This window comes from Somniosus microcephalus, chromosome 16, assembly GCF_052327205.1.
Source record: "Somniosus microcephalus isolate GS21.2 chromosome 16, FLI_Smic_1.0, whole genome shotgun sequence".
In the NCBI taxonomy this organism is placed as follows: Eukaryota; Metazoa; Chordata; class Chondrichthyes; order Squaliformes; family Somniosidae; genus Somniosus; species Somniosus microcephalus.
In genome coordinates, this window is record NC_141002.1 from 100,157,709 (window position 1) to 100,184,705 (window position 26,997).

Genomic DNA, 26,997 nt, shown 5'->3' on the forward strand with positions numbered 1-26,997 from the left:
CGCAGTGCATGCACGGAACCGGCACTATCGTTGGGCCTACGGGTGAGTACCCAGTGCGTACTCACCCGTGGAGACCCGAATTTCTGGGCCAATATTTTTCTAAAAAAATCTTTGCTTTAACAAATATTCTTTGCTATATTTAAGAGCGGTAACCTGGTGCAGTTTGATTAGTACAGCTGAAAATGGGTTTATCACCAAAAAATAAGCATTTTTAATCACAGTGTCTCGTCCGCAACCCATGAGTAACCCGACATTCAATGACTGAAAATGACTTTTGAAAAGTTACACAGAACAATTTGCTAGTTATATTGAGGTACAGAGGTCAGTTTCTTAGTAAATTCATTAAAAAAATTGCATTCAAAAGCTGTTAAAATATTCCTATTAGTGTCCTCGCGCCTACAAGAACCAACTTAATTTTGAGAGCCTCCTCGAAGGCCCGCAATCGAGCACAATTTGCGGGAACTGGCCGCGGCGATTAATTCGAGCTGGGGGCGGGGCCGGTTTTGGGGGCGGGGCCGGTTTTGGGGGCGGGGCCGGTTTTGGGGGTGGTGCCAGTTTTGGGGGCAGGGCGATTTTGGGGGGGGGGGCTGGTTTGGGGGCGGGGCCGGTTTTGGGGGCGGGGCTGGCTTCCAGCACGAGGTTTTTTAAACTAGCACAAAAGATGGCGGAAACGGCAGTTGCGCTGAACGCAATTTGCGCTTGTAATTCGGCGAGCCTTTTGCACGGGCTACGCCGACGCCGACCGAACTGCGTGGAACAAAATCAGCGCAACCCCGAGCGGGAACACTAGGTCTCGATGTTTCTAAAGGGTCTTCAAAGGTTTGCGATAGTCAGGGACAACCACAGTACGGTGGCAGGGGGTGGAGAATGGGCAGTCGATCCGATCCTGACCGTTTCCTCCTGGGCAGGTCGGGTCAAAATTACCTGCGAGAGGTTTCGGAGCGGCCTGCTCCCAGCTCTTTCAAGGCCCTGAACCTGCAGTCCACGACGGGTAGCGGTGCACCTTTACTGCCTCAGCCAACATCCTCCCATCGGCCAACGTGACCAAACAGCAGATTAACTGGCCATTCGCTCATTTGCATCTTGTGGGATCTTGCTGTGTGCAAATTGTCTGCCGCGTTTGCATCTGTAACAGCAGTGACTTCGTCATAGAGTCATAACGGCACAGAAGGAGGCCATTCGGCCCATGGAGTCCGTGCCGGCTCTCTGTAGAGCAATCCAGTCAGTCCTATTCCCCCGCTCTATCCCCGTAGCCCTGCAAGTTTATTTCCCTCAAGTGCCTATCCAGTCTCCCCTTGAAAACATTGAGTGTCTCCGCTTCCAACACTTCCATCGGCAGCGAGTTCCAGGTCCTCACCACTCTCTGCGTAAAAATGTTTTTCCTCAGGCCCCCCTGTATCTCTTGCCCAAAACCTTAAATCTGTGTCCCCTAGTCCTTGTACCATCAACTAGTGGGAACAGCCTTTCCCCGTCTAGCCTATCTATTATGTCCGTGAATGATTGAAACACGGACAGCAGAGTTAAACAAAACAAGTCTTTACTGGTGGAAGTCAATAGTGAAACTAAAAAAAGAGGCTCACTAGCGCCTTTTATACAGGGGTGGTCACTGCCGGTACTGCAGTCTGAGACCAGTTATTCTCTTAAAGGTACATACACAACAATTCCTCCCCTTTTAGATAAACAGGACATAACATTCATTTAACAACTAAATGATAACTAATTACAATCACAATTACTGTTGCAAGATACATTGGTTAAGTTTAAGCAATTATAAGTTCAGTCTTTGAGGAGGCTTCCTGATTCTGTCTGGATAATGCCTCTTTGGGGTATCAGGTTCTTCTGGCAATGTTGAGTCGGGATCAATGTCGTTGTTTGGTTCATCTGCTTCCAATATTACCGGTTCTGCGGTAGTTGCAATTGGAACGTCGATTTCATTACCAGGTGTATCAGATGGTGGTGTGGAGTTGACGTTTTCCAGTGACTCTAGAATCTGGTCAGCATGGCGTCTTACAATGCTCTCCCCAACGTCCACGGTATACATGAGAGGTCCTTGTCATGTACAAATCGTTCCTGGCTGCCATTTCTCAGTGCGGTAGTCCCGGGCCAAAACTGGTTGACCTATCTTAAAACTCCTGGTCGGCCTTTCATTCATATTCTGAAACTGCCTGTTCTCCACATCTCTTCGGACGTTTGGCTTAACCAAATCCAAGCAGCATCGTAGTCTTCGATTGAAGAACATCATGGCTGGAGTTTGGTTGGTAACCGCATGTGTCGCATTCCGGTAGGCAAACAAGAAGTTGTCCACCTTGTGTTGTAGGGGTATATCTTCATTACACATTGCCTTGATAGCCTTCTTGAATGTTTGGACAAACCTCTCGGCCAATCCATTAGTGGCTGGATGATATGGGGCAGATGTGTAATGCTTAACACCATTGTTCTTTAAGAACCTCCGGAACTCTTCAGACACAAACTGTGGTCCATTGTCAGAGCAAATCTGTTCAGGCAGCCCATTTCTGGCGAATATGGTTCGTAAAACTGTGATAGTTTTTTCCGTGGTGGTTGAGGACATTTTTATTACCTCTGGCCACTTTGAATGTGCATCCACCGCAATTAAAAACATCGAGTCCATGAAGGGACCAGCAAAATCAATGTGCACCCTTTGCCATGGAGATGAGGGCCACTCCCATGGATGCAGAGGAGCTTGTGGTGGGGCGTTTTGGACCTTCTGGCATCCTGCACAGCTCTTGGTCATCTCTTCGATTTCTCTATCGATTCCCGGCCACCACACAAACGCTCTGGCTAAGTTCTTCATTTTTACCCCATCCAGACGACCCTCATGAAGCTCATTGAGCACTCTATCCGTCAACTTAGGTGGAATTACTACTCTGGATCCACACATCAAGGTTCCTCTGCACACTGACAGCTGTTCTCTTCTCGGCGAGAATGCTGGCAGCAGTGGTTCGCCATGTGCTGGCCATCCCTTCACCGTTAAATCATAGACCCGTGATAGTGTCGGGTCATTCCGTGTTTCCTTTTCTATGTTTGCATTCATCACAGGGAGACATTCGACTATGTTCGAGTGGAATAACTCCATTGGATCCACTGCAAGGTCTTCTTCTTCCACCGTCGGCAACGGTAGGCGTGACAATCCATCAGCATTTCCATGCTGTTTAGTTCCTTTGTACTCGATGTCATATTGGTGTGCCCCTAGGAAGAGGGACCATCTCTGCAGCCGTTGTGCTGTCATTATCGGTGCGCCCTTCTGAGGGTTGAAAATGGAGACAAGAGGTTGATGATCGGTTAGTAGAGTAAATTTTTGACCGTGCAGGTAGTGATTGAACTTCTTCACCCCCCACACTAGGCTGAGGGCCTCTCTGTCAATCTGGGCGTAGTTACGCTCGGCAGAAGTTAACGAGCGTGACGCAAAAGCTATCGGCCTCTCTAAACCATCAAGGAATTTATGTGACAGTACCGCCCCAATGCCGTAGGGAGACGCATCACACGCCAGTCTGATCGGCAGTGCTGGGTTGTAGTGAGCCAATACTTCCCTTGAAGTGATTAAGTCCTTACTCTTCTGAAAAGCACGCTTACAATCATCGCTCCATTTCCATGCTACCCCCGTTCGTAGCAGGGCGTTCAGTGGGTGCAGAATTGTCGACAAATTCGACAAAAACTTATGATAGTAATTCACCAATCCGAGGAATGACCTCAGTTGCGACACATTTTCAGGCGCTGGGGCCTTAACAACCACTTCAATTTTGTCAGGGGACTTATGTAACCCCTCTTCATCAATCATGTGGCCACAATACGATATCTGTTTCTTAAAAAATTCGCACTTGGGGCGGTTGGCTCGCAGCCCATGTTCCCATAGTCCAGTGAGCACCTGTTCTAGGTTGTTAAGGTGTTCACTGTCATCTTCACCCGTCACAAGGATGTCGTCCAAGTAACACTGAGTCCCCGGAATCCCTTGCAGGACTTGTTCCATCGCTCTTTGCCATATCGCCGGAGCCGATGCTACTCCGAATACCAATCGATGATACTGGTAAAGACCTTTGTGAGTATTTATCGTGAGACACTTCCTAGAGGACTCTTCAACCTCCATCTGCAAATATGCTTGTGCTAGGTCAATTTTTGTAAAACGCTTCCCTCCAGATAGTGAGGCGAAGATATCTTCTATCCTTGGAAGAGGATATTGTACTGTGTGAAGGACTGGGTTCACCGTCACCTTGAAATCCCCACAGATGCGAATCTTCCTTGGCTCCCCGGACTTATTGCTTAACGTTTTCTTCATGACAGGAATGATGGGTGTCGCCCACTCGCTCCAGTCGACATTAGACAACATGCCCACCTTCTCCAGATTCTCCAGCTCTGCCTCGACGGCTGGGCGAATTGCATATGGTACCGGTCTTGCTTTGAAAAACTTGGGAACTGCATTCTCTTCTATTTTTATCGAGGCGGTTACGCCTTTAAGCGTGCCCAGTTCTTGTTGAAATACCTCTTTGGCGTTAGCTAAGATTGTTGACACTCGTCCAGGAGTGACGTCTTCGTCTTTTTTACCGTCCACCGTCATTGCATGAATGGAGTGCCAATCTAAGTTTATCTTCCTGATCCATTCCCGTCCCAATAACGGTGGTCCACCATTTAGCAGTATGTAGAGATACAATTTCCGTATTTTCTTGCCGTTGTATTCGACAGGCACCCTTATTTTTCCTCTGGGGTATACTTTTTGCCCCGTATACGTCGTCAAGACGATGGATGTCTCTCTCAAGGGTATGTGTGAAAATAGCCGCTCGTAGTCTCATCGATTCATGACGGTTAGCGCTGATCCTGTATCCAATTCCATTTTAACTTGGGACCCTGCTATCGTGAGGGTGACCCAAATGGTTCGGTGATCCTCTTTTGCGATTACATTGTGAAGTTTGAGACAGCTTAGTCTCCTGTTCCCGGATTCACTATCGCTCATCTGGTCTTCGGAACTACTGTCCGTCATCTTTTGTACTTTCTTGTACGGTTCCTTAGTAGCCTTTTTGTTGTCGCTGGTCTTCTTCCCAGACCTGCAAACTCGTGCAATGTGTCCCATCTTCCCACATTGCCTGCATATTTTGTCTTTGGACCAGCAGTCCTTCTGGTCATGGTTAGTTCTGCCGCAGCGATAACATTTTGCAAATCCCCGTGTCATTTCGTGGGTGCCATATTCCTGTGGTTTTTGTTGAATTTCTGCAGCTCCCCTGGCTGCTGCTTCATACGATACTGCCACGCTGAAAGCCTTATCTAGCGTCAGCTCTTTCTCTGAGAGTAACTTCTTCTGTGTTCCTTCACTCAGGAGTCCACAGACAAATTTGTCCCGTAGGGTATCTGCCAGTCCTGCTCCGAACTGGCAGTGCTTTGATAGCTTGCGTAGTTCCATAAGATACTCAGCATTGCTCTCATCTTTGTGCTGAGTTCTCCTGTGGAATTTAAATCTTTCTGCTATCAACAGCGGTGCAGGGTTTAGGTGTTCCTGTAGCACAGCAACAATTTCGTTAAACTCTTCGCCTTCGGTTTGGCTGGAGTAATCAGGTCCCGCAATAGGCCGTACGTTCTAGCGCCCATTAAGTTTAACAATATCGATGCCTTTTTCTCCTCCGCTATTTCGTTTGCCTCGAAATATACCTCGACTCTTTCCACATACGTGGTCCAGTCCTCTATTGTATTATCAAAAGCAGTGATACAGGCAGTCTTCGGCATCTTGCAAATCTAAAATGGCGCCTCCCGCGCTTTGCCTTCTTCCCCGATTTAACAAGTGGCACCTCCCGCGCTTTGCCTTCTTCCCCGTTGATTACGATGGCGCCTCCCGCACTTTGCCTTCTTCCCCGCTGTTGTTAGCGCTGCTTTCCACGGTTTCTTGCGCGTTTAATTTTTTTTTAAATTATTTTCCCATCGTGGAACAACCCTGTGGGACTCTTGCCTCCCTCTTCGCGGGTCTATACGCAGCCCGGCTTCGTAGCACCGGCCGCGCCCTGTGTGCTCCACCCTCTCTCTCTCTTCTTCCCGACAACGCTGCTCGGCCCCGTTGCAAACCACCCGCTCGAGTTCGCGACCGCCGCAGCCCAGGAGGGATCAGTTCACTACCTGCCGCCAGCCCGATTAGCTGAAGCACCGTCGACAGGAACCAGGCCCCACATCCGACAGCTTCTCCAGCAATCTTCAACTCTGCAACACAGGGCGGATGCCCACGGTCGACGCCCGTTTCTACTGCCTCTTACTTTCTTTACTTTCTGGCCTCGACCTCTGCTCACTTCGCTGTAGGAATGGATCCCAGGAGGTGGTGCAGACTGTAGGTAGGTTCGTATCTGCTCGTCGCCAGTATTATGTCCGTGAATGATTGAAACACGGACAGCAGAGTTAAACAAAACACGTCTTTACTGGTGGAAGTCAATAGTGAAACTAAAAAAAGAGGCTCACTAGCGCCTTTTATACAGGGGTGGTCACTGCCGGTACTGCAGTCTGAGACCAGTTATTCTCTTAAAGGTACATACACAACACTATCCAAACCCATCATAATCTTGTACACCTCTACCAAATCACCCCTCAACCTCCTTTGCTCTAATGAAAACAAATCCAGCTTCCCCAACCTGTCCTTGTAGCTAAGATCCCCCATCCCCGGAACCATTCTGGTAAATCTCCCCTGCACCCTCTCAAGAGCCTTCACTTCAAAAATCTTACCTGTTAGTGCAGTGTTCCCTCTTATTTTTTTTTCGTGCGTGGGCCCTTTAACTGGCTGCGCGCCCCATTAAAATTTTCCGCACATGCGCAGTTATTTCCATTGAAAAGCTGGTGAGCGGACTGCGCGGGACCTCCAGACCACTGCGCGGCTGCGCAGCTTAGCGGGAACATTGGTTGGTTGTATTGTAAAGCACTTTCAGCTGCCCTGAGGATTTGATAAAACCCTATTTAATTTCAAGTTCATCATTGTGTCTTCGATAGATTGGAAACAGATTCAACAGTAGGTTTCAAAGGGAACTGGATCAATACTTGAAGGAGAAAAAAATTGCAGGGATACGGGGCAAGAGCGGGGGTGGGGAGTGGGACTAACTGGATTGCTCTACAGAGAGCCGGCACAGACTCGATGGGCCGAATGGACTCCTTCTGTGCTGTACTATTCTATGATTCCATGATAGATTTTTCCAGTCAGTATTATTGGTGATTTGGAGTATTGTGCAGCTGGAGCCATCATATATGGGGACTTTATTGACCGTTACCTCTCTTCCCAGGTACATGACTGACGGAGGCCTTAACCTGTACACTCGGAGCACGAACCGGATCCCAGACGTGACTGCCACACGTGACGTCATCCAAAGAGGCGTGCCTGATGTTTCGGGAGATGCTGATAGGTAAGGGTGAGACATCAGAGAAAGTGAGAGCTGTGTAGATTTAAGTCAAGTGGTCGTGATGTCTGTTACTGGCTCCTATGGGAGGTGTTTTTGAAACGTAAGAACAGTCAGGAATGAGAAGAGGTCACTCGACCTATTGGAACTCATCCCTGTGACAAGGTGCAAAGTAGGAGTTGCTGTTTATCGCCTCTTCTCCTACCGAGTTTCTGCGTGATGGAAACACCCAAATTGGACCACCTGCCTGAACGTGCAGCCCGGTCCACCATTTTAATTTTTTGCGCCTCGCTTTTAACGGACTCAGAATTGTGGGGCCCGCACCCCCTGTGGGTGTCTCAGTTCCTGATTGTTCTGTGCTCGGAGCTCTGGGCCAGAGCGAGATTCCAGCGGGAGCCTCAGCCGGCATCAAATCCATCGGCGGTCAAACAGGGGAATCAGTGGGAACGGAGCGGGAAATGGAGTCGGGCCATTCTAACCGTTAACAACCAGCACCCCCCCTCCCCCCTTCCCCACCATGCTCATTCCCGCTGATTGAGGAGACTCCGATTTCCACCGTGAGCCCCAAGGAGGGCATGACAAACTGTACAATGCTCTGGTCCAACTGCACCTCAAGCACTGAGTCCCAGTCTGTTCGACAAGACGCAAGCGAGACATTCAGGTGCTGGAGGCAACCACGACGAGAACTTGCATTTATATAGCGCCTTTAGCATAGTAAAAGGTCCCAAGGTGCTTCACAGGAGCGTTATCGGAACAAATTTGACTCCGAGCCGCACAAGGAGACATTAGGATAGGCGACCACGAGCTTGGTCAAAGAGAGAGGTTTTAAGGAGCGTCTTAAAGGAGGAGAAAGCGAGGTACAGAGGCGGAGAGGTTTAGGGAGGGAATTCCAGAGCTTGGGGGCCCAGGCAGCTGAAGGCACGGCCGCCAATGGTGGGGCGAAGGAAGCCGAAGGAAGGATGGGCAAGAGGCCAGAATGGGAGGAATGCAGTGCAGGGAAGAGCTGCAAGGCTGATTCCCCAGTGTCAGGAGTCGGAGTTATGAAGGGAAGACTGGAATAACTTGTAGGACATCTGAGAGGTGACCTTATAGGGGTGTAGAAGATAGTTAAGGGTAAATTCAGCATATTACTTTAATTTCAAATGAGCAAATAGGATAAGGGGACAAGGGTTCAAACTAATAAAAGGCAACTTTAGGACTAATATCAGGTAATCCTTCTTGCCATGGAAGGAGTGCAGCGAAGATTCACCAGATTGATACCTGGGATGGCAGGAATGACGTATGAAGAGAGATTGGGTCGATTGGGCTTATACTCGCTGGAGTTTAGAAGAATGAGAGGGGATCTCATTGAAACTTATAAAATTCTAACAGGACTAGACAGACTAGATGCAGGAAGGATGTTCCCGATGGCCGGGGAGTCCAGAACCAGGGGTCACAGTCTAAGGATAAGGGGTAAGCCATTTAGGGCAGAGGTGAGGAGGAATTTCTTCACCCAGAGAGTGGTGAACCTGTGGAATTCTCTACCACAGAAGGCAGTAGAGGCCAATTCATTAAATATATTCAAGAAGGAGTTGGATATATTTCTTAAGGCTAAGGGGATCAAGGGATATGGAGAGAAGGCAGGGACAGGGTACTGAATTTGGATGATCAGCCATGATCTCATTGAATGGTGGAGCAGACTCGAGGGGCCGAATGGCCTACTCCTGCTCCTATCTTCTATGTTTCTATGTTTCTATGTTACACAAGGAGCGACCGACAGGTGGCATGAACTTGTGGATAGAATAGTGGAGACAAAATCCCTGGGATCATTGAAGCGATGGGGGCCAACGGATGGACGGATGGATTAAGATGGGCTGAATGGCCTTTCTCATCTGTAATTATCTTGCGAGGTGTTATCTAGCAATAGCCTATTCATACCAGAAATGGCGGATTTCTTATCTTCTCCTGCCCCGCGGTGTTGCCATGGCTCAGACCACGGTCAGGCTGGTCAAGGAAGGGGTGCCTTGGTAGGACACAGACCCACGATCGTACCTTTCCCCCGTCTTTTACCCTACTGCAGTCCGGAATCGATCCAGATTAAATTCTGTCCAATGCTGTCTGAGAGGAAATGCTCTTTTCCTTGGCGTAGATGAAAAATATGTATCTGGAGACTGGCATGGCAGTGAGAGTATGCCTCCAGCTACCAGTGGCAGTTGTGCTGTAATGGGCGTCTGGTTTTCCCACTCCTCCTCCCATGGAGGAATAGTCAGTGAGGGCTACAGCTGGGTGCGTCCTAAATAGAAAGAAAGACTTGCATTTCTATCGCGCCTTTCACGACCTCAGGACGTCCCAAAGCACTTTACAGCCAATGAAGTACTTTTTGAAGTGTAGCCACTGTTGTGATGTAGGAATCGCAGCAGCCAATTTGCGCACAGCAAGCTCCCACAAACAGCAATGTGATAATGACCAGATACAGGAAACTTTGGTTTATCCGGAGGTTATATGTCCGGAATACTCGACCTAATGGCAAAAATCAGGAGCCGTTTTCTATATGTTTTTTTCGTTCTAGTTGCTTTTTTTTTCCCAGTCAAGCACTGCAAGGTCTGTAGCTATAGCAACAGCTTCAGCTACAGACGCTTGCAGCTGCAGCCGACTGTTTTGAAGCTGTTGCTAAGCAACAGGGTTTGTTGATTCACACAGAGCTTCTCAGTTTCGTATGTTTAAACATTAACTCTGGTATGTCCGGCACTTTTGATGTTACGGCACTAGCTCGGTCCCGTCAGTGCCGGATCTCAGAAAGTTTCCTGTAATCTGTTTTTAGTAATGTTGGTTGAGGGATAAATATTGGCCCGGGACACCAGAGAGAACTCCCCTGCTCTTCTTCAAGTAGTGCCATGGGATCGTTTACATCCACCTGAGGGAGGGCAGACGGGGCCTCGGTTTAACATCTCACCCGAAAGACGGTACCTCCGACAGTACAGCACTCCCTCAGTACTACACTGGAGAGTCAGCCGAGATTATGGGCTCAAACCTCGAGTTGGGGCTTGAACCTCCTGAATCATGAGCGTGCTATCCATTGAGCTGGGTTGACACTTGCATTTGCAATCTTCTCAGTACCGTTACCAGTCTGTATAATAAAAAGCTTTGTGCCTGGCTTGTCCTGATTGGCTTAAATTCAAGATTCATTCATAAAAACAACTTGTGAAAAACATTTAAGCCCTTATTTCAGCTTCAGGACGTCCCAAAGTGCTTTACAGCCAATGAAGTACTTTTTGAAGTGGAGTCACTGTTGCAATGTGGGAAACGCTGCAGCCAATTTGCGCACAGCAAGCTCCCACAAACAGCGATGTGGTAATGACCGGATAATCTGTTTTAGTGATGTTGATTAACATGTTTCAAATTCTTTTCAGCAGCTCACCCACCTCACTATATACCCCTCACTCTATGGAGATGGGATCAAGTGTTCAAAAACTCACTCCACGGAGTCACCTAGTGACCAGAACCTGCGACTACATTGTGACATAGGAAAATTGAATGGGAAATGTGGACATAGCAATTTACAATGGCAAATACTGATAGAAAAGCGTGACCAAAAATCATGGGCACTGAGGGGAAGGTTTGTGGCAATGGAGGAGAACCCAGCTCTTTGGGACTCCCCCATTGCAAAAAAAACACCTCCGAACTATTCCTTGAGAAGATGCTAAAGATTAGGAAAGATTTAGCAATTTTCTGACGTGCATGCAATTGGGTGTACTCGCTGCAAAAATTGACGGGCTCTGCGTTGAGCTATTTTGCGACCCCAATGCGAAGGGTCCTTTTTTAACATTCAGCCCTATTGCCGGCTTGATTCTCTTCTGTCTCGCATTCGACTTCGCTTGTACTTGTTCACCTTGCACTTGTGTGGGGTGGGGGGCGGGGGGGATGCCCCTCTGCAGTCCATTCACGATAAACTGAGAAGAGTTAAACACTACTCCCCCCCCCCGCCGCCCCCCATCCCTATCCTGGGATATAAATTGAAATTCCTTAAGCAGCTATGTGTCGCGAGCCCTAAGTGCGCTCTGGAGAAAGGAAGCAACACGTAAAATATTCATCAAACACTCAACGAGCATCTTCCAGAACATTCTAAAATCAGCAAACGAGCTAAAGGAACGAGGCCCATCTATAATTGATTCATCACCAAATGGCCTACTCCTGCTCCTATTTCTTATCACAGACTATGCAAAAAGGGATTGTGCAGATTACATTAGAAAGAAAGAAAGACTTGCATTTCTATAGCGCCTTTCACGACCACCGGACATCCCAAAGCGCTTTACAGCCAATGAAGTACTTTTTGGTGTGTAGTCACTGTTGTAATGTAGGAAACGTGGCAGCCAATTTGCGCACAGCAAGCTCCCACAAACAGCAATGTGATAATGACCGGATATTCTGTTTTAGTGATGTTGGTTGAGGGATAAATATTGGCCCAGTACAGAGTGATAAACTCTCACACACAAACAGCAGATTTGCAAAGTTGGAACTAAAATTTAAAGAACTCAAAAAATGTAGTTCAAGGATTCTAGTTTCTATTTAATATCGTCAAAGCCATTCACGGTCTGAGTAGAACTCAATATAATTTGATAGGGTGAAGGGTTGTGATAGCGTAGATAGGGTTAGGGCTAAGGTTAGGGTTATAATATTTGTTTTAAAGTTTCTGTCTGCAACCGAGGCTTGTTCATGTGTTACATCTGAGATGCATTCCCACATCCCAGTGGAGCTGACAGTCCCGGACAACCGACTGCAAGAATCCAACATATGCCGGTGACAGCCAGCCATGGCAGTCACCGGGTTTGGTGGTGTAGTGGTTATGTTACTGGGCTCGTTAATTCACAGGCTGTGAAGCAATAATCCAGAGAATGTGAGTTCATAATCCCACCGTAGCAATTTTGGGGAATTTGAATTCAATTTAAAAATAAAATACTGCTCTTAAATTGTCATATTAAAACCCAACTGGTTCACGGATATCCTGCTGCCCTTATTTGGTCTGTCCGGTATGTGGCTCTGGTCACATAGAAACATAGAAGATAAGAGCAGGAGTAGGCCATTCGGCCCCTCGAGCCTGCTCCACCATTTAATGAGATCATGGCTGATCATCCAAATTCAGTACCCTGTCCCTGCCTTCTCCCCATATCCCTTGATCCCTTTAGCCTTAAGAAATATATCTAACTCATTCTTGAATATGTTTAATGAATTGGCCTCAACTGCCTTCTGTGGTAGAGAATTCCACAGGTTCACCACTCTCTGGGTGAAGAAATCCCTCCTCATCTCTGTCCTAAATGGCTTACCCCTTATCCTTAGACTGTGACCCCTGGTTCTGGACTCCCCGACCATCGGGAACATAATTCCTACATCTAGTCTGACTAGTCCTGTTAGAATTTTATAAGTTTCAGTGAGATCCCCTCTCATCCTTCTAAACGCCAATGAGTATAAGCCCAATCGACCCAATCTCTCCTCATACGTCATTCCTGCCATCCCAGGTATCAGCCTGGTGAATCTTCGTGATTCACACACCAATGTGGTTGACTCTTAACTGCCCTCTGATAGTGGCCTAGCAAGCCGCTCAGTCAGGTCAACTGGGGGATTGGCAATAAATGCCAACCTTGCCAACGACACCCACATCCCAAGTGTGAATAAATTTTAAAAGTTGCCATTCTCCTGGCGATTGGTCGGCATCTGCTGCTTTCAGTTGTGCCTCTGCCTTTGTAACTGTAGAATGAGTCTCTTTGTCGCTGCATTGATGTCTCTCTTACTAGGATCTAGTTTCTCAACCAACACCTAAAACAGGTTACAAAAGCGAAATACTGTGGAGGCTGGAAATCTGAAATAAAAACCGAAAATGCTGGAAATACTCAGCAGGTTAGGCAGCATCTGTGGAGAGAGAAACAGAGTTAGCGGGCTGGATTTTGTCAATGGGGGCGGGACTGCTGGTTGGCGGGTTTCAGTCCCGCCCTCAATGACGTCCGGCCAACCCACGCTATTTTCCCTTGATTGACCTTGTTAAGCCCGCCCTGCGGGTTTAGCTGGCCAATTAAGGGAAAGCCGGTGACAGAGGACGTTAGCGTGTGATGTTTCATCTGTCAAAAAGCTTTGAGAAGCTGTCAAACACTGACAATCTCTGTTCTATGGTGAGCCCTTGTACTGAAGGCTCATCAAAACCTCTCTCCTCAGCAGAAATCAGATGGCTGCTGCATCTGAGAGCGCAGCAGCCATTCTGTCATCTCTGCCATTGAGATGAGGCACCTCCAGATCCCCAAGGGTTGAAGCCTGCAGGAAGAGGCAAAGGTAAGGAAACTTTTTCTAACACTTTACATTCACCTCTCATACTTAACCTCTCCACACTTGCACCCATCGCTCACCTCCACAGTGGACTTTTCGACCCCTCTCACCCGCAGACCCTCTGCTCACCTCGCTGACCCTGGCGAGGTTTCCCGACGTCGGGAAGCCCGCACTTGCAGGGGTAAAATGGGGATAAGCCTCAAAACTGCCTGTTAACTACCTGTTAACAGGCAGCTAATTGACTGTAATCCCCTTCCCGCCTCGAGGAGACGGGTCCTTGCGTGAGCCGGGGACCCGCCTCCTGGGAAGATGACATGGAGGCGGGCTGGGAGCGGGTTCGGTACACGCTCTGAGTTTCTGCCATTTTCCCGGCAGCCCCGCCTCCCCAGGGCTGGCATAATTCCCCCCAATGTTTCAGGTCGATGACCCTTCGTCAGAACTAGAAAAAGTTGGAGATGGTAAAAGATTTTTAAGCAAGTGCAGGGGCAGGGAGAGGGGGGAGGGGAGGAAAGAACAAAAGGGAAGGTCTGTGATAGGATGGAAGGCAGGAGAGATTAAGAGACAAAAGGGATGTGATGGTGTGAGGCAAAAGGAGATTCTAATGGGACAAGTTAAGAAGCAAAAGATGAGTCTAGACGAGGTGTAAATGTGAATGGCAGAATCAACAGCTGCCATGTGAAAAAAAATAGGGGCAGAGGTTCTGGTCTGAAATTGTTGAACTCGATGTTGAGTCCAGAAGACTGTAAAGTGCCTAATCAAAAGTTGAGGTGCTGTTCCTCGAGATTACATTTACCTAAAACAGGCTTTCTGGTCATTATCACATTGCAACAGTGACTACACTTGAAAAAAGTACTTCATTCTTTGGGACATCCTGAGGTCGTGAAATGCAAGCTCTTTCTTTTTAAATGGTTGTAAGTTTTAGTCTCCGGGTCAGTGACTGTCTTTCCCCTTCTTTTAGGTTGTCAACCAGGGGCTCAGTTGGTAGCACTTCTCGCCTCTGAGTCAGAAGGTTGTGGGTCAAAGTCCCACTCCAGAGACTTGAGCACAAAATCCAGGCTGACACTCCCAGTGCAGTGCTGAGGGAGCGCTGCACTGTCGGAGGTGCCGTCTTTCAGATGAGGCGTTAAACTGAGGCCCTGTCTACTCTCTCGGGTGGACGTAAAAAGATCCCACGGCAATATTTCATAGATAAGCAGGAGAGTTCTCCCCGGTGTCCTGGCCAATATTTATCCCTCAATCAATATCACTAAAACAACTTATCTGGTTATTATCACATTGCTGTTTGTGGGAGCTTGCAGTGCACAAATTGGCCGCTGCATTTCCTACATTACAGCAGCGACTACACTTCAAAAAGTACTTCATTGGCTGTAAAGCGCTTTGGGATGTCCGGTGGTTGTGAAAGGCGCTATAAAAATGCAAGTCTTTCTTCCTTTTGCAATCCGTAACAAAGTGTGCCACCTAGGCCTAGCAATTGGTCTGGGCCTGTTTTCGGGCCCAGACACAGCCCTGCGTGACCCGAGAGGCTCGAGCCGTGTCCCACTCATTAATGATTAGTTTCTCGATGGGATCCTTCAACAGGCGTTCGGCCCCTAATTTAAGGAGCTTAACTCCTGCTGAAGGTCTCTGACTGGGAAACCTAAAAAAAAAGGGCCTCCTGAATTTAGCAGTGGGACCAACACCTGCGCAGATTGGACCCAGACTGTCCCACCGCTAAATTGGTATGTTTTACGCCTGAAAAACGAGTGCAATGCAGACCAATTTTACCCCCTGGAGTGTTACAAACATGGACTATAGCAACAATTTATGCCTGTATCTATTTGATATAAAACCTTTATGTGCATGTGCACTTCCTGTCTGTCGCACTTCTGATGCCACACACTGCCCGAAGCCAATTTATACCTTGGAAAAAGGCGTGTTTGGAATGTGCAGAACATAATGGAGGAACAGTGTCCGCAGCCTCATAATTGATCCGTGCATCACCTCATCTAGTGTTTACTTAACCACAATTAGAATTTATATTCTTAAAGGGACATACACCTGCGCTTCAGCAGCAGAATACCACATTGTGTTTCCTTAAGAAACCTCACATCCTCTGATTTACCACCAGCAGTGGCACAGGAATAGTATTCATGTACGTACAAAAATCGTTGCGTTCTAATATTTTTTAATTCATTAATATCCCCTTAACGAGCTTCGTACACATTAATGATGAGGGACAGGCAACTCTGATTGACTGTGACATGTACCTTTAACCAATACCAATACTCAAGAGGCTAAGTTTTTTTTAAATGACTGATGAATACCTGACAGACACGTTGAAATAACTTCACTATAAAAAGAATGTAAATGCAATGCGCTTCCTTCTCTGGGACTAATGGCATTCTACTGGCCAGCAAGTGATTTTATCAGTCTGCTCCATAGCCTTTCCCGTGAATCACTCTGTACCATTAAAGACCGTTGGTTATTCCACACGCAGGGGGCATGTTAATGAATACTGCTGGTGTATGTAATAGTGCTATCAGTAGTGTAATAAAACTGTCAATGGACCTGTACAATCTTTTTTAAATGTAGGTACAGTATAATGATTTTTCAGCTGCAGTGCCAGAAGAGTTCAGGCTTGGCAATGGATGTGGAGTTTGAGTACAGCTTCGATTGATTATTGGAGCCGTGTCAGCCGTAGCTCAGTTTGTGGCACGCTTGCTCGCCTCTGGGTCCGACGGTTGTGGGTTCAAACCCCCACTCCAGAGACACTCCCAGTGCAGTGCTGAGGGAGTGCCGCACTGTCGGAGGTGCCGTCTTTCGGGTGAGACGTTAACCCGAGGCCCCGTCTACTCTCTCAGGTGGATGTAAAATATCGCATGGCACTATTCTGAAGAAGAGCAGGGGAGTTATCCCTGGTGTCCTGGGGCCAATATTTATCCCTCAACCAACATCACTAAAACAGATTATCTGGGCATTATCACATTGCTGTTTGTGGGAGCTTGCTGTGTGCAAATTGGCTGCCGCGTTTCCAACATTACAACAGTGACTACACTTCAGATAAAAGTTGCTTCAGTGGCTGTAAAGCGCTGTGGGACTCCTGGTGGTTGTGAAAGGGGCTATGGAAATGCAAGTCTTTCTTTCTTTCCAAACCGGTATCATGAAGAGCAGCAGGAACTTGCATTTGTACAGTGTCTTTAACATCCCAAGACGCTTCGGAGAGGAGTAACCCACAAATTGGACCCCAAACTAAAGGAGGTGACTGAAAAACTTGGTCGAACAGGTGGGTTTTAAGGAGCATCTTAAAGGAGGAGAGAGAGGTGGGGAGGTTTAGGGAGGGAATTCCGGAGCTTAGGGTCGAGGCAGCTGAAGGCGCGGCTGCCAGTGCTGGAGAAAATGGCGGGGGTGGCGGGGGGGAGAGGCACACAAGAGGCTAGAGGTGGAGGAACTTGTGGGGAAGAGCAAAACTAGAGGCCATCAATATAAGTCACCAAGAAATCCAATCGGGAATTCAGAAGAAACCTCTTTACCCAGAGAGTGGTGAGAATGTGGAACTCGCTACCACAGGGAGTGGTTGGGGCGAATAGTATAGATACATTTAAGGGGAGGCTGGACAAGTATATGAGGGAGAAGGGAATAGAGGGTTATGCTGATAGAGTTAGATGAGGAAAGGCGGGAGGAGGCTCGAGTGGAGCATAAACGCCGGCATGGACTGGTTGGGCCGAATGGCCTGTTTCTCTGCTGTATAGCCTGTGTAATCCTATGAACGGAGAGTTTGGGGAGGGCGGGAGGAGGGTACAGAGATATGTGGGGGGAGGAAGAGGACGTGGCCATGGAGGGATTTAACCACAAGGATGAAAAATGTAGATTTCAGTTTTTGGAGGAGTTCTTTCTTTCAGCAGAGGCCAGAGATTAAACTCCAGGCGTTCTGTTCTGTACGGCTTAATTAGATATTGCTGTTAGTAACTGAACCACTGCAGGCATTGCTCAATATCACTTTATTTCCCTATATTAATGATTTGGACAGGGCACTATTTCTAAATTTGTGGATGTCACAAAACTTGGAAGTATAGTGAACAGTGAGGAGGATAGGGATAGACTTCAAGGGACATAGACAGGCTGGTGGAATGGGCAGACAGGTGGCAGATGAAGTTTAACACAGAAAAGTGCAGAACGATACATTTTGGTAGGAAGAACGAGGAGAGGCAATATAAACTAAAGGGTACAATTCTAAAGGGGGTGCAGGAACAGAGAGACCTGGGGATATATGTGCACAAATCGTTGAAGGTGGCAGGGCAGGTTGAGAAAGCGGTTAAAAAAGCTTACGGGATCCTGGGCTTTATAAATAGAGGCAGCAAGGAGGTTATGCTGAACCTTTATAAAACACTGGTTCAGCTTCAACTGGAGTATTGTGTCCAATTCTGGGCACCACACTTTAGGAAGGATGTGAAGACTTTAGAGAGGGTGCAGAAAAGATTTGTAAGAATGATGATTCCAGGGATGAGGGACTTCAGTTACGTGGATGGACTGGAGAAGCTGGGGTTGTTCTCCTTGGAGCAGAGAAGGTTGAGAGGAGATTTGATCGAGGTGTTCAAAATCATGAGGGGTCTGGACAGAGTAGATAGAGAGAAACTGTTCCCATTGGTGGAAGGGTCGAGAACCAGAGGACACAGATGTAAGGTGATTGGCAAAAGAACCAAAGGCGACGTAAGAAAAAACTTTTGTACACAGCGAGTGGCTAAGATCTGGAATGCACTGCCTGAAAGGGTGGTGGAGGCAGATTCAATCGTGGCTTTGAAAAGGGAATTGTATAAGTATCTGAAGGAAAGAATTTTGCAGGGATACGGGGAAAGGGTGGGGGAGTGGGACTAGCTGAAGTGCTCTTGCAGAGAGCCGGCACGGGCTCGACGGGCCGAATGGCCTCCTACTGTGCTGTAATAAAGCGATTTGAATTGAATTGAATTGATTCTATGATTAGCTTCCTTTAGTTTTTAATGTCTTTTTCTGCCTGTCGCTCTCTCTCCCTCTGTCTATCTGTCCCAGTCTATCACCCTGTCTGCCTCTTGGTCTCTCGTTCAGTCTCTCTCCCCGTCTTTATGTATGTCTGCCTCTCCCTCTGTCTCTGTATGTGTCTATGTCTTTCTCTCTCTTTCTGGTGCGCTCCATCTGTCTCTGTCTAGCTCTCTGTCTGTCACTGACTCTCTGTCTTTCGGTATCTCTGTCCTTGTCTCTCCCCCACAGTTTGTCTGTCTGTTTCTGTCTGTCACCCTCTGTGTCTTTCTGTCTCTGTACACGTGTGTGTGTGTGTGTGTGTGTGTGTGTGTGTGTGTGTCATTCTCTGTCTCTATCTTTCTCTCCCTGTTACTTTGCCTGTGTGAATGTATGCCTCCCCTTCTCTGTCTTAGTCTCTCTATCTCTGTTTCTTTATCTCTCTGTCTCCCTCTCTTTCTCTTTCTCTTTGTCTGTCACTCTTTGTCTGTCTGTACCTCACTCCCTCTCTCTGTCTCTCTCCCTTTCTCTCTCTCCCTCTCTCTTTGTCTCTGTCTCTCGCCCTTTCTTTCTGTTTCTCCCTCTCTCTCTCTGCTTTTGCGTTCCCATTTTCCAGACCAATTTCCAAATGTCAGTTGACAGATGCACACAGTTGGAAAGCCATAAGTGGCTCCCCTGATGGTTTAGCAGATTTGATGCTTGGTTTATGTTGAGTCTGCTGCTATCGGCAAGGACAGTAAGGGCGATACAATTTGCCTCAGTGTCCTCGGTTAGAGATAGAAAATTCATCCAAAATTGCTGCTGCGAATCTCTGTCTAGTGACACCCGCACCCGCCCCACCCCACCCCACACCTGACGGGTGCGGATATTGTGAGGACTGTGACGCTGCACATGGACAAATAGCTGTTTGACAGTCACGTTCGAGGCGAAAGTGTGAAGAATGGCCCTTTGGTTGAGGTGCCTCAGGGCAATTAAAACACAGCAATGAGATAAGACAAGAGGAAACAGGAAAGGAATGTTAGTTCTGCAATGCTTGTGAATTCAGAGAGAAATTCCCCACGTATCCATTCCCTTTAAGTTCACATTTCCCCATTAACAACGCTAGTCAGAACGGCTTTGGTCTCCTTCTCTGAGGAAGGATATACTTGGCTTGGAGGCGGTGCAACGAAGATTCACTAGATTGATCCCTGGGATGAGAGGGTTGTCCTATGAGGAGAAATTGAGTAGATTGGGCCGATACTCTCTGGAGTTTAGGAGAATGTGAGGTGATCTCATTGAAACATATAAGATTCTGAGGGGGGATTGACAGGGTAGATGCTGAGAGGCTGTTTCCCCCTGGCTGGAGAGTCTAGAACCAGGGGTCACAGTCTCAGGATAAGGGGTCGGCCATTTAAGACTGAGATGAGGAGGAATTCCTTCCCTCAGAGGGTTGTGAATCTTTGGAATTTTCTGCCCCAGAGGACTGTGAATGCTGAGTCTTTGATTATATTCAAGGCTGAGATAGATTTTTGGACTCTAGGGGAATCAAGGGATATGGGGATCAGGCGGGAAAGTGGAGCTGAGGTCGAAGATCAGCCATGATCTTATTGAATGGCGGAGCGGGCTCGAGGGGCCGAATGGCCGACTCCTGCTCCTAATTCTTATGTTCTTATATTCCACTGATATGCTTGTGATGGCAGAGACTGAATAGTGCTGCCAGGTGAATACAGACTGGATGTTGTGCTCAAGTGGGGACTCTGGAGTGGGACTTGAACCCACAACCTTCTGACTCAGAGGCGAGAGTGCTGCCCACCATGGAGAGGGTTTGTATGATGATGCTGGGAGGCATTGCCGTTAGCACACGGATTGTGTGTGCACTGTCTGTACCGCCAGTCTGTGCAACTTCATCTGCCTCAGGAGTGCCCGAGGTTTGTGCCTTCAGAGGCTGCTTGAGTGCAGGCCATGGACTCTTGTGGGCCTCACATGGCGACGTACACACCTGTAATACGTTTAACTTAATAAAACTTCACATCGGAGACTCCAAGGTACATCCCATAGGCTTGTGAAGTGCATGATGATGCATTTTGGTAGGAAGATGAGGAGAGGCAATTTGAACTAAATGGTACAATTTTAAAGGGGGTGCGGGAACAGAGAGACCTGGGGGTGAAAGTACACAAATCTTTGAAGGTGGCAGGACAGGTTGGGAAAGCCGTTAAAAAAGCGCACGGGATCCTTGACTTTATAAATAGTGGTATAGAGTAGAAAAGCAAGAAACCTTCATAAATCACTGGTTAGGCCCCAGCTGGAGCATTGTGTCCAATTCTGGGCACCGCACTTTAGGAAGGATGTCAAGGCCTTGGAGAGGGTGCAGAGGAGATTTACTAGAATGGTACCGGGTTTGAGGGACTTCAGTTATGTGGCGAGACTGAAGAAACTGGGGTTCTCCTTAGAGCAGAGAAGTTGAGGGGAGATTTAATTGAGATGTTCAAAATCAGGAAGAGTTTTGATAGTGTAAATAAGGAGAAACTATTTCTATTAGCAGGAGGGTCGGTTACCAGAGGACACAGATTTAAGATAATTGGTAAGAGAACCAGAGGCCATTTTTTTACGCAGTGAGTTGTTGTGATCTGGAATGCGCTGCCTGAAAGGGCGGTGGAAGCAGATTCAATAGTAACTTTGGGAATCGGATAAATACTTGAAGGGGAAGAACTTGCAGGGCTCTGGGGAAAGAGCAGGGGTGAGTGGGACTAATTGGAGAGCTCTTTCAAAGAGCCGGCACAGGCACGATGGGCCGAATGGCCTCTTTCTGTGCTGCATCATTGTATGATTCTAGGAGACTCCAAGGTACTTCACACAGGAGGGTACGAACACCGAGCAATAATCAGGAGAGATGGCCGGAACGGGTCTGGGATTTTGAAAAACGGGGAGCAATGTGGCAAGAGGAAGGGGTTTAGGGAGTTCTGGAGGGTTGGAGCGCGACAGGTGAAGGCTGTGCCACTGATCGAGGAGCAAGGGCAAGAGGGGAAGCTGGGGAGGCTGGAGTCAGAGGACAGATGGGCAACGGCTGGTTCACAGGGCTGGAGGGGGGTTACAGACATATAAGGGAATGGAAACATGTGAAGAGTGGGGTGATGGGTGAGGGGTGAGGGTTGAGGGGTGATGGGTGATGGGTGATGGTCGAGGGGTGATGGGTGATGGGTGATGGGTGAGGGGTGAAGGGTGAGGGGTGATGGGTGAGGGGTGAAGGGGTGAGGGGTGAGGGGGAGCCACAGCTGGGCAACTGATTGTTCAGCTTCGTAAAGAATGGGTGTGGTTCCCCACTTGGGTACACGGTGCCAGACAATTAAAGGGATCTGCATTTGTTTGCTGGACCAAGTTTAAATCTCCCTCGACACCACGAATGTTGGAGAAGCAAGAACATACGACACTTACCATAAGCCGCTTATCCACCAATTAATGGATAAAAAACACCTGGAGTGGAAAACTACCACCATTTCAGTGAATGTATGACAGAAAACGATAGCTCATGGAGGGCTAATATAAGCACTAGTAGTAGCACGGGAGAGAGCTGATATAAACATCAATAGTAGGCCAGGAGAGGATTAATATGACCAGCAATAGTACCCCAGGAGAGAAAGAAAGGAAGACTTAAATTTCTACAGCGCTTTTCACGACCACCAGACATCCCAAAGCGCTTCACAGCCAATGAAGTATTTTTAAAGTGTAGTCACTGTTGTAATGTAGGAAACACGGCAGACAATTTGCGCACAGCAAGCTCCCACAAACAGCAATGTGATAATGACCAGATCATCTGTTTTAGTGATGTTGGTTGAGGGATAAATATTGGCCCAGGACACCGGGGAGAACTCCCCCTGCTCTTCTTCGAAAAGTGCCGTGGGATCTTTTACGTCCACCTGAGAGTGCAGACTGGGCCTCGGTTTAATGTCTCATCCGAATGACGGCACCTCTGACAGAGCAGCGCTCCCTCAGCACTGCACTGGGAGTGTCAGCCTAGAGGACTAATATGGCTACCTAAAAATGGCCAAAAACCAAACTATTGACCCAAATTTTCCACAAAATGTTTCTCTGTGGATTGAGGTGCTAAAGCTACATCTTATCATGAACTGCAAAGTGGGTTAGAGGCAACCTGTCAGGACCGATCATCTGAAGCCTCCCTGCAGCCTCAAGAGTTATCTTGCCGGCAGCTACTGGTTGCTGATGAAACAGGGAGTGCTTGGCACATCTCTCTTCTTTCTGCCTTATGTTCGGCCCCCACTCCTGCCATGCGTCATTTTCCTATCAAGAGCGTTGGCAAGCCACCGTGTCCCCAGGCTGTGTGGCACCAAGTCTGACTACCCATGGGTTCCCACTTCTCCCTCAGGGGAACTATCAAGCCTCCATTTGTAGTCTTGCAGATGGTTCCAGCTGAGAGCAGGAGCCAGCTGCGAGGGGATTGTTGGGGAAATTGTGGACCAGCAGCACGTCAATGCAATGCAGCGTTTCATGAGGAAATGTAGTTTTGTCTTCCATTTGTTACGCAACTTAGGAGGAGGCCATTCAGCCCCCTGAGCTTGCTCCTCCATTCGTTTAGATCACGGCTGATCTGTATCTCAACTGCAAATACCCGCCTTTGCTCCATATCCCTTGATACCCTTACCTAACAAGAGTCTCCCGATCTCGGTCTTGAAAGGTCCCATTGTCCCCCAGTGTCCATAGCCTGTTGGGGAGAGAGAGATCCAGATTTCCACTAGTCTTTGTGTGACGGGTGTGATGTGCCTCAATAAATCCGAGACTCGATGTTAGCGAAACAAAACAAGGCTTTTATTGACTTAGAAGGTAACACACAGAGGAGAGGTATCTTCCATCCAGAGGTCTGCCGTACTGGATGTGATGCAGGCTGGGCCAGCTTACATAGGGGCCAGGTATGGGCGGAGCCCTACACACAGTACAATACAATGGTGAGGAAACGGAACTGAGGTAAGGGAAATGAAACTGAAACCAACCACAGTCACAGGCAGAGAATACCAATGAGTGATGAATGGAATATTTCATCACATTCACCCCTTCTATAGATTTAGTCTGTTCGGGGGTTTGATAGTCCTCTGCGACCGACGCGGCTGTTGTGGTGCCGCGGGTGTCAGCTGGGTGTCCCCGGTGGCCTCCTGGGTCTCTGCCGGGGGTGCCGCCAGGGTTGTTGAAGGGGTAGTTGGTGGGGGTACCGTTGGTCGATGTTCTTCCGGGGGTGATGAAAGAGTAGTGGGTGGGTAAGAGTTGCTGTGATCGTTGTTGCTGCTGTTGTCGTGGTTGTTGTCGTTACCGGCTGGGGCGACGTCTTTTATGGACACGGTGTCCTCCCTTCCGTCGGCGTGCCGGACATACGCGTATTGGGGGTTGGCGTGGAGTAGGTGCACTGACTCCACGAGAGGGTCCGTCTTGTGGCCCCTCACATGCCTTCGCACGAATACCGGACCCGGGGTGGAGAGCCATGACGGCATGGATACGCCTGAGGTGGATTTCCGGGGAAAGACAAACATTCGCTCATGAGGCATGGCATTAGTGGCAGTACACAATAGCGACCGTATCGAATGGAGCACATCTGGGAGGACTTCCTGCCAGCGGGAGATAGGGAGGCCCTTGGTCCTTAGAGCTAGAGTGACTGCTTTCCATACTGTCCCGTTCTCTCGCTCCACTTGACCGTTACCCCGGGGGTTGTAGCTGGTGGTACGGCTTGTGGCGATCCCCCTGGACAGCATGTACTGGCGTAGCTCTTCACTCATGAAGGACGCCCCCCTATCCGTATGGATGTAGCTCGGCATACCGAACAGGCAGAACAGGCTGTTGAGGCATTTAATGACCGTGGCGCTGGTCATGTCTGGGCAGGGGAGGGCGAATGGGAAATGGGAGTATTCGTCCACAATGTTCAGGAAGTAAACATTGTGGTCAACGGACGGGAGGGGGCCCTTGAAATCTAAGCTGAGCCGCTCAAAGGGCCGTGTAGCTTTGATTAAGTGGGCTCTATCTGGGCGGTAGAACTGAGGCTTGCACTCAGCGCAAGTGCGGCAGTTCCTGGTCAGAGACCGAACTTCCTCAATCGAGTAGGGTAAGTTGCGGGACTTTATGAAGTGGAACAGCCGCGTGACCCCTGGGTGGCAGAGGTCGTTGTGGAGGCTCTGTAGCCGATCCCCGGTGGCGCTGGCACACATCCCTCGTGAGAGGGCGTCGGGGGATTCGTTAAGGGCCCCTGGCCGGTAAATGATGTCATAATCAAAGGTGGAGAGCTCGATCCGCCACCTAAGAATCTTATCATTTTTAATCTTCCCCCTCTGTTTATTATTGAACATAAACGCTACCGACCGCTGGTCGGTAAGTAGGGTGAAGCGTTTGCCGGCTAGGTGGTGGCGCCAGTGGCGCACTGCCTCCACGATGGCTTGGGCCTCCTTTTCCACGGAGGAGTGTCTGATCTCAGGCCCTTGGAGGGTCCTCGAGAAGAAAGCTACGGGCCGCCCCGCCTGGTTGAGGGTGGCCGCCAAGGCAAAGTCAGACGCATCACTTTCCACTTGAAAGGGAGTGTTCTCGTCCACTGCCTGTAGCGTGGCCCGCTCAATATCCCGCTTAATGCTTTTGAAGGCGGCGTTGGCCTCAGCAGGGAGCGGAAAAGAGGATGCTTTCAAGAGGGGGCGGGCTTTGTCGGAGTAGTTGGGGACCCATTGGGAATAATAAGAAAATAACCCCAGGCACCTTTTCAGGGCTTTGGGAGTGTTGGGCAGGGGCAGCTCCCGTAGGGGGCGCAATCAGTCGGGGTCTGGTCCGATTTCCCCATTCTCCACCACGCTGCCTAGTATGCAGAGGCGCGTGGTGTTGTAAACGCACTTGTCCTCGTTGTAGGTGAGGTTGAGTTTTTGTGCGGTTTTCAGGAACCTCTCGAGGTTCGAGTCGTGATCCTGCTCGTTGTGACCGCAGATGGTGACGTTGTCGAGGTAGGGGAAGGTTGCCTGTGTTGAAGTGCCTTACTTCTTACCTCTGGGTAATGACTCAATACACACTTGGATTCGTCAGACGGACAGGCCTTTTATTTTCTCTTGCAAGGGGAATCAGCACCTCTACTCAAGGGGTGAGGCTACTATTCCAATGATACAGCGTAAGCGTTCCATATTTATACAGTGTAACAAACAAATTTAATTGACATTCCTTTGTTCCTCAATCAGGATACATTTTAGATTAATCATTAGGTCTTATGACATATTGACAGAAGGATCCTGGACACATAAGTCAACCGTTAATCTATAACAGGGCATGAATCGTGTAACCGGAGGTCCTCTTTAATCATATATTGGGAGGCTAGCTTTGCTTACAGTCACAAGTTATCAGGTCACTGGTTACATCAAAGGAACTCATTATTTCACTTCTACATTCTCATTAGGTGGGCAGACATCTGTTCTTGGCTGTAGTCCGAGTACGTGCAATAGCTCTAGTTACACATCGACACTTGCCCAGTGTCAAGTCTGAAAACTTTTACCCAGCAAGCACTTGAAATTAACCCCTTATATCATGTAGATTTCCTCATTCCCCCCTTTTCTCCTTTCCAAGGACAATCTATTTCGCTAAGTTTAAGAAACTCTACATCAAAGGTCTCACCCTTAATATCCTCATATTCAGACATCATTGGTACTGGAGGAGTTGACGTTAACAAGGAAAGGACTTTTGTACACAATAATTTTAAACAACCAATCAATAAACTAATTAAAATTATTATCATCACAATTGCGATTAAGGCTTCCAAAATTTGCTTTCCTAGTGCTCCTCCCCATCCTGAAATCCAATCCCACATGGACCACGGTTCAGGTTGACGTAGTTTCTCTACAGCCTCCTTTATGTGGTTTACCAGGTTGGTGATATTTTCTGAGCTGTCTGGAATATAGGTGCAACATTCGGTTTTTATGATTGCACATGTGCCCCCTTCTTTTGCCAACAAATAGTCCAGAGCCATGCGGTTTTGTAAAGCAACAGTGCGCAAAGCCACCATTTCTGCGTTTACATCACTAAGAGCATCAGCAGTGTCATTGGCTATTTATTCCAACACTGCTGCCATATTTATAGATTCTCTTGCTAACTTCCCTGTTCCATACCAGGGAAATGCTATAGCAAAGAACCTTTCAGTTTCTGTAATGGCTCGTTTTGCTCGTGTCCCAGGGTGGCTATCCAAAGATGAAATATGATGTATATAGGGCACTACATATCCCAAGTAACATGACCCAGTCCAATTTTGTGGTAACCAAGGGTATGCTCTATGCCCACAGATGAAATAGGTGTTATTATAGGCTTCAAATTTGTTCCATATCTGGTGCATCATTCCTATTCCGTGTTCTCCTTTCCAGATTTTTTTACTAGTCAA

The 26,997-nt window shown here is 48.2% G+C and overlaps 1 protein-coding gene across 1 annotated transcript in view; it reads left to right on the plus strand.

The window, feature by feature from the left end:
- Window positions 1–26,997, plus strand: part of nav3 (neuron navigator 3) — a 483,558-nt gene that overhangs the window by 275,129 nt on the left and 181,432 nt on the right. The window contains exon 12 of the mRNA XM_086009556.1: window positions 7,254–7,373. Within this exon, the coding sequence (XP_085865682.1) occupies window positions 7,254–7,373 (120 nt within the window). The remainder of the gene's footprint in view (window positions 1–7,253; window positions 7,374–26,997) is intronic.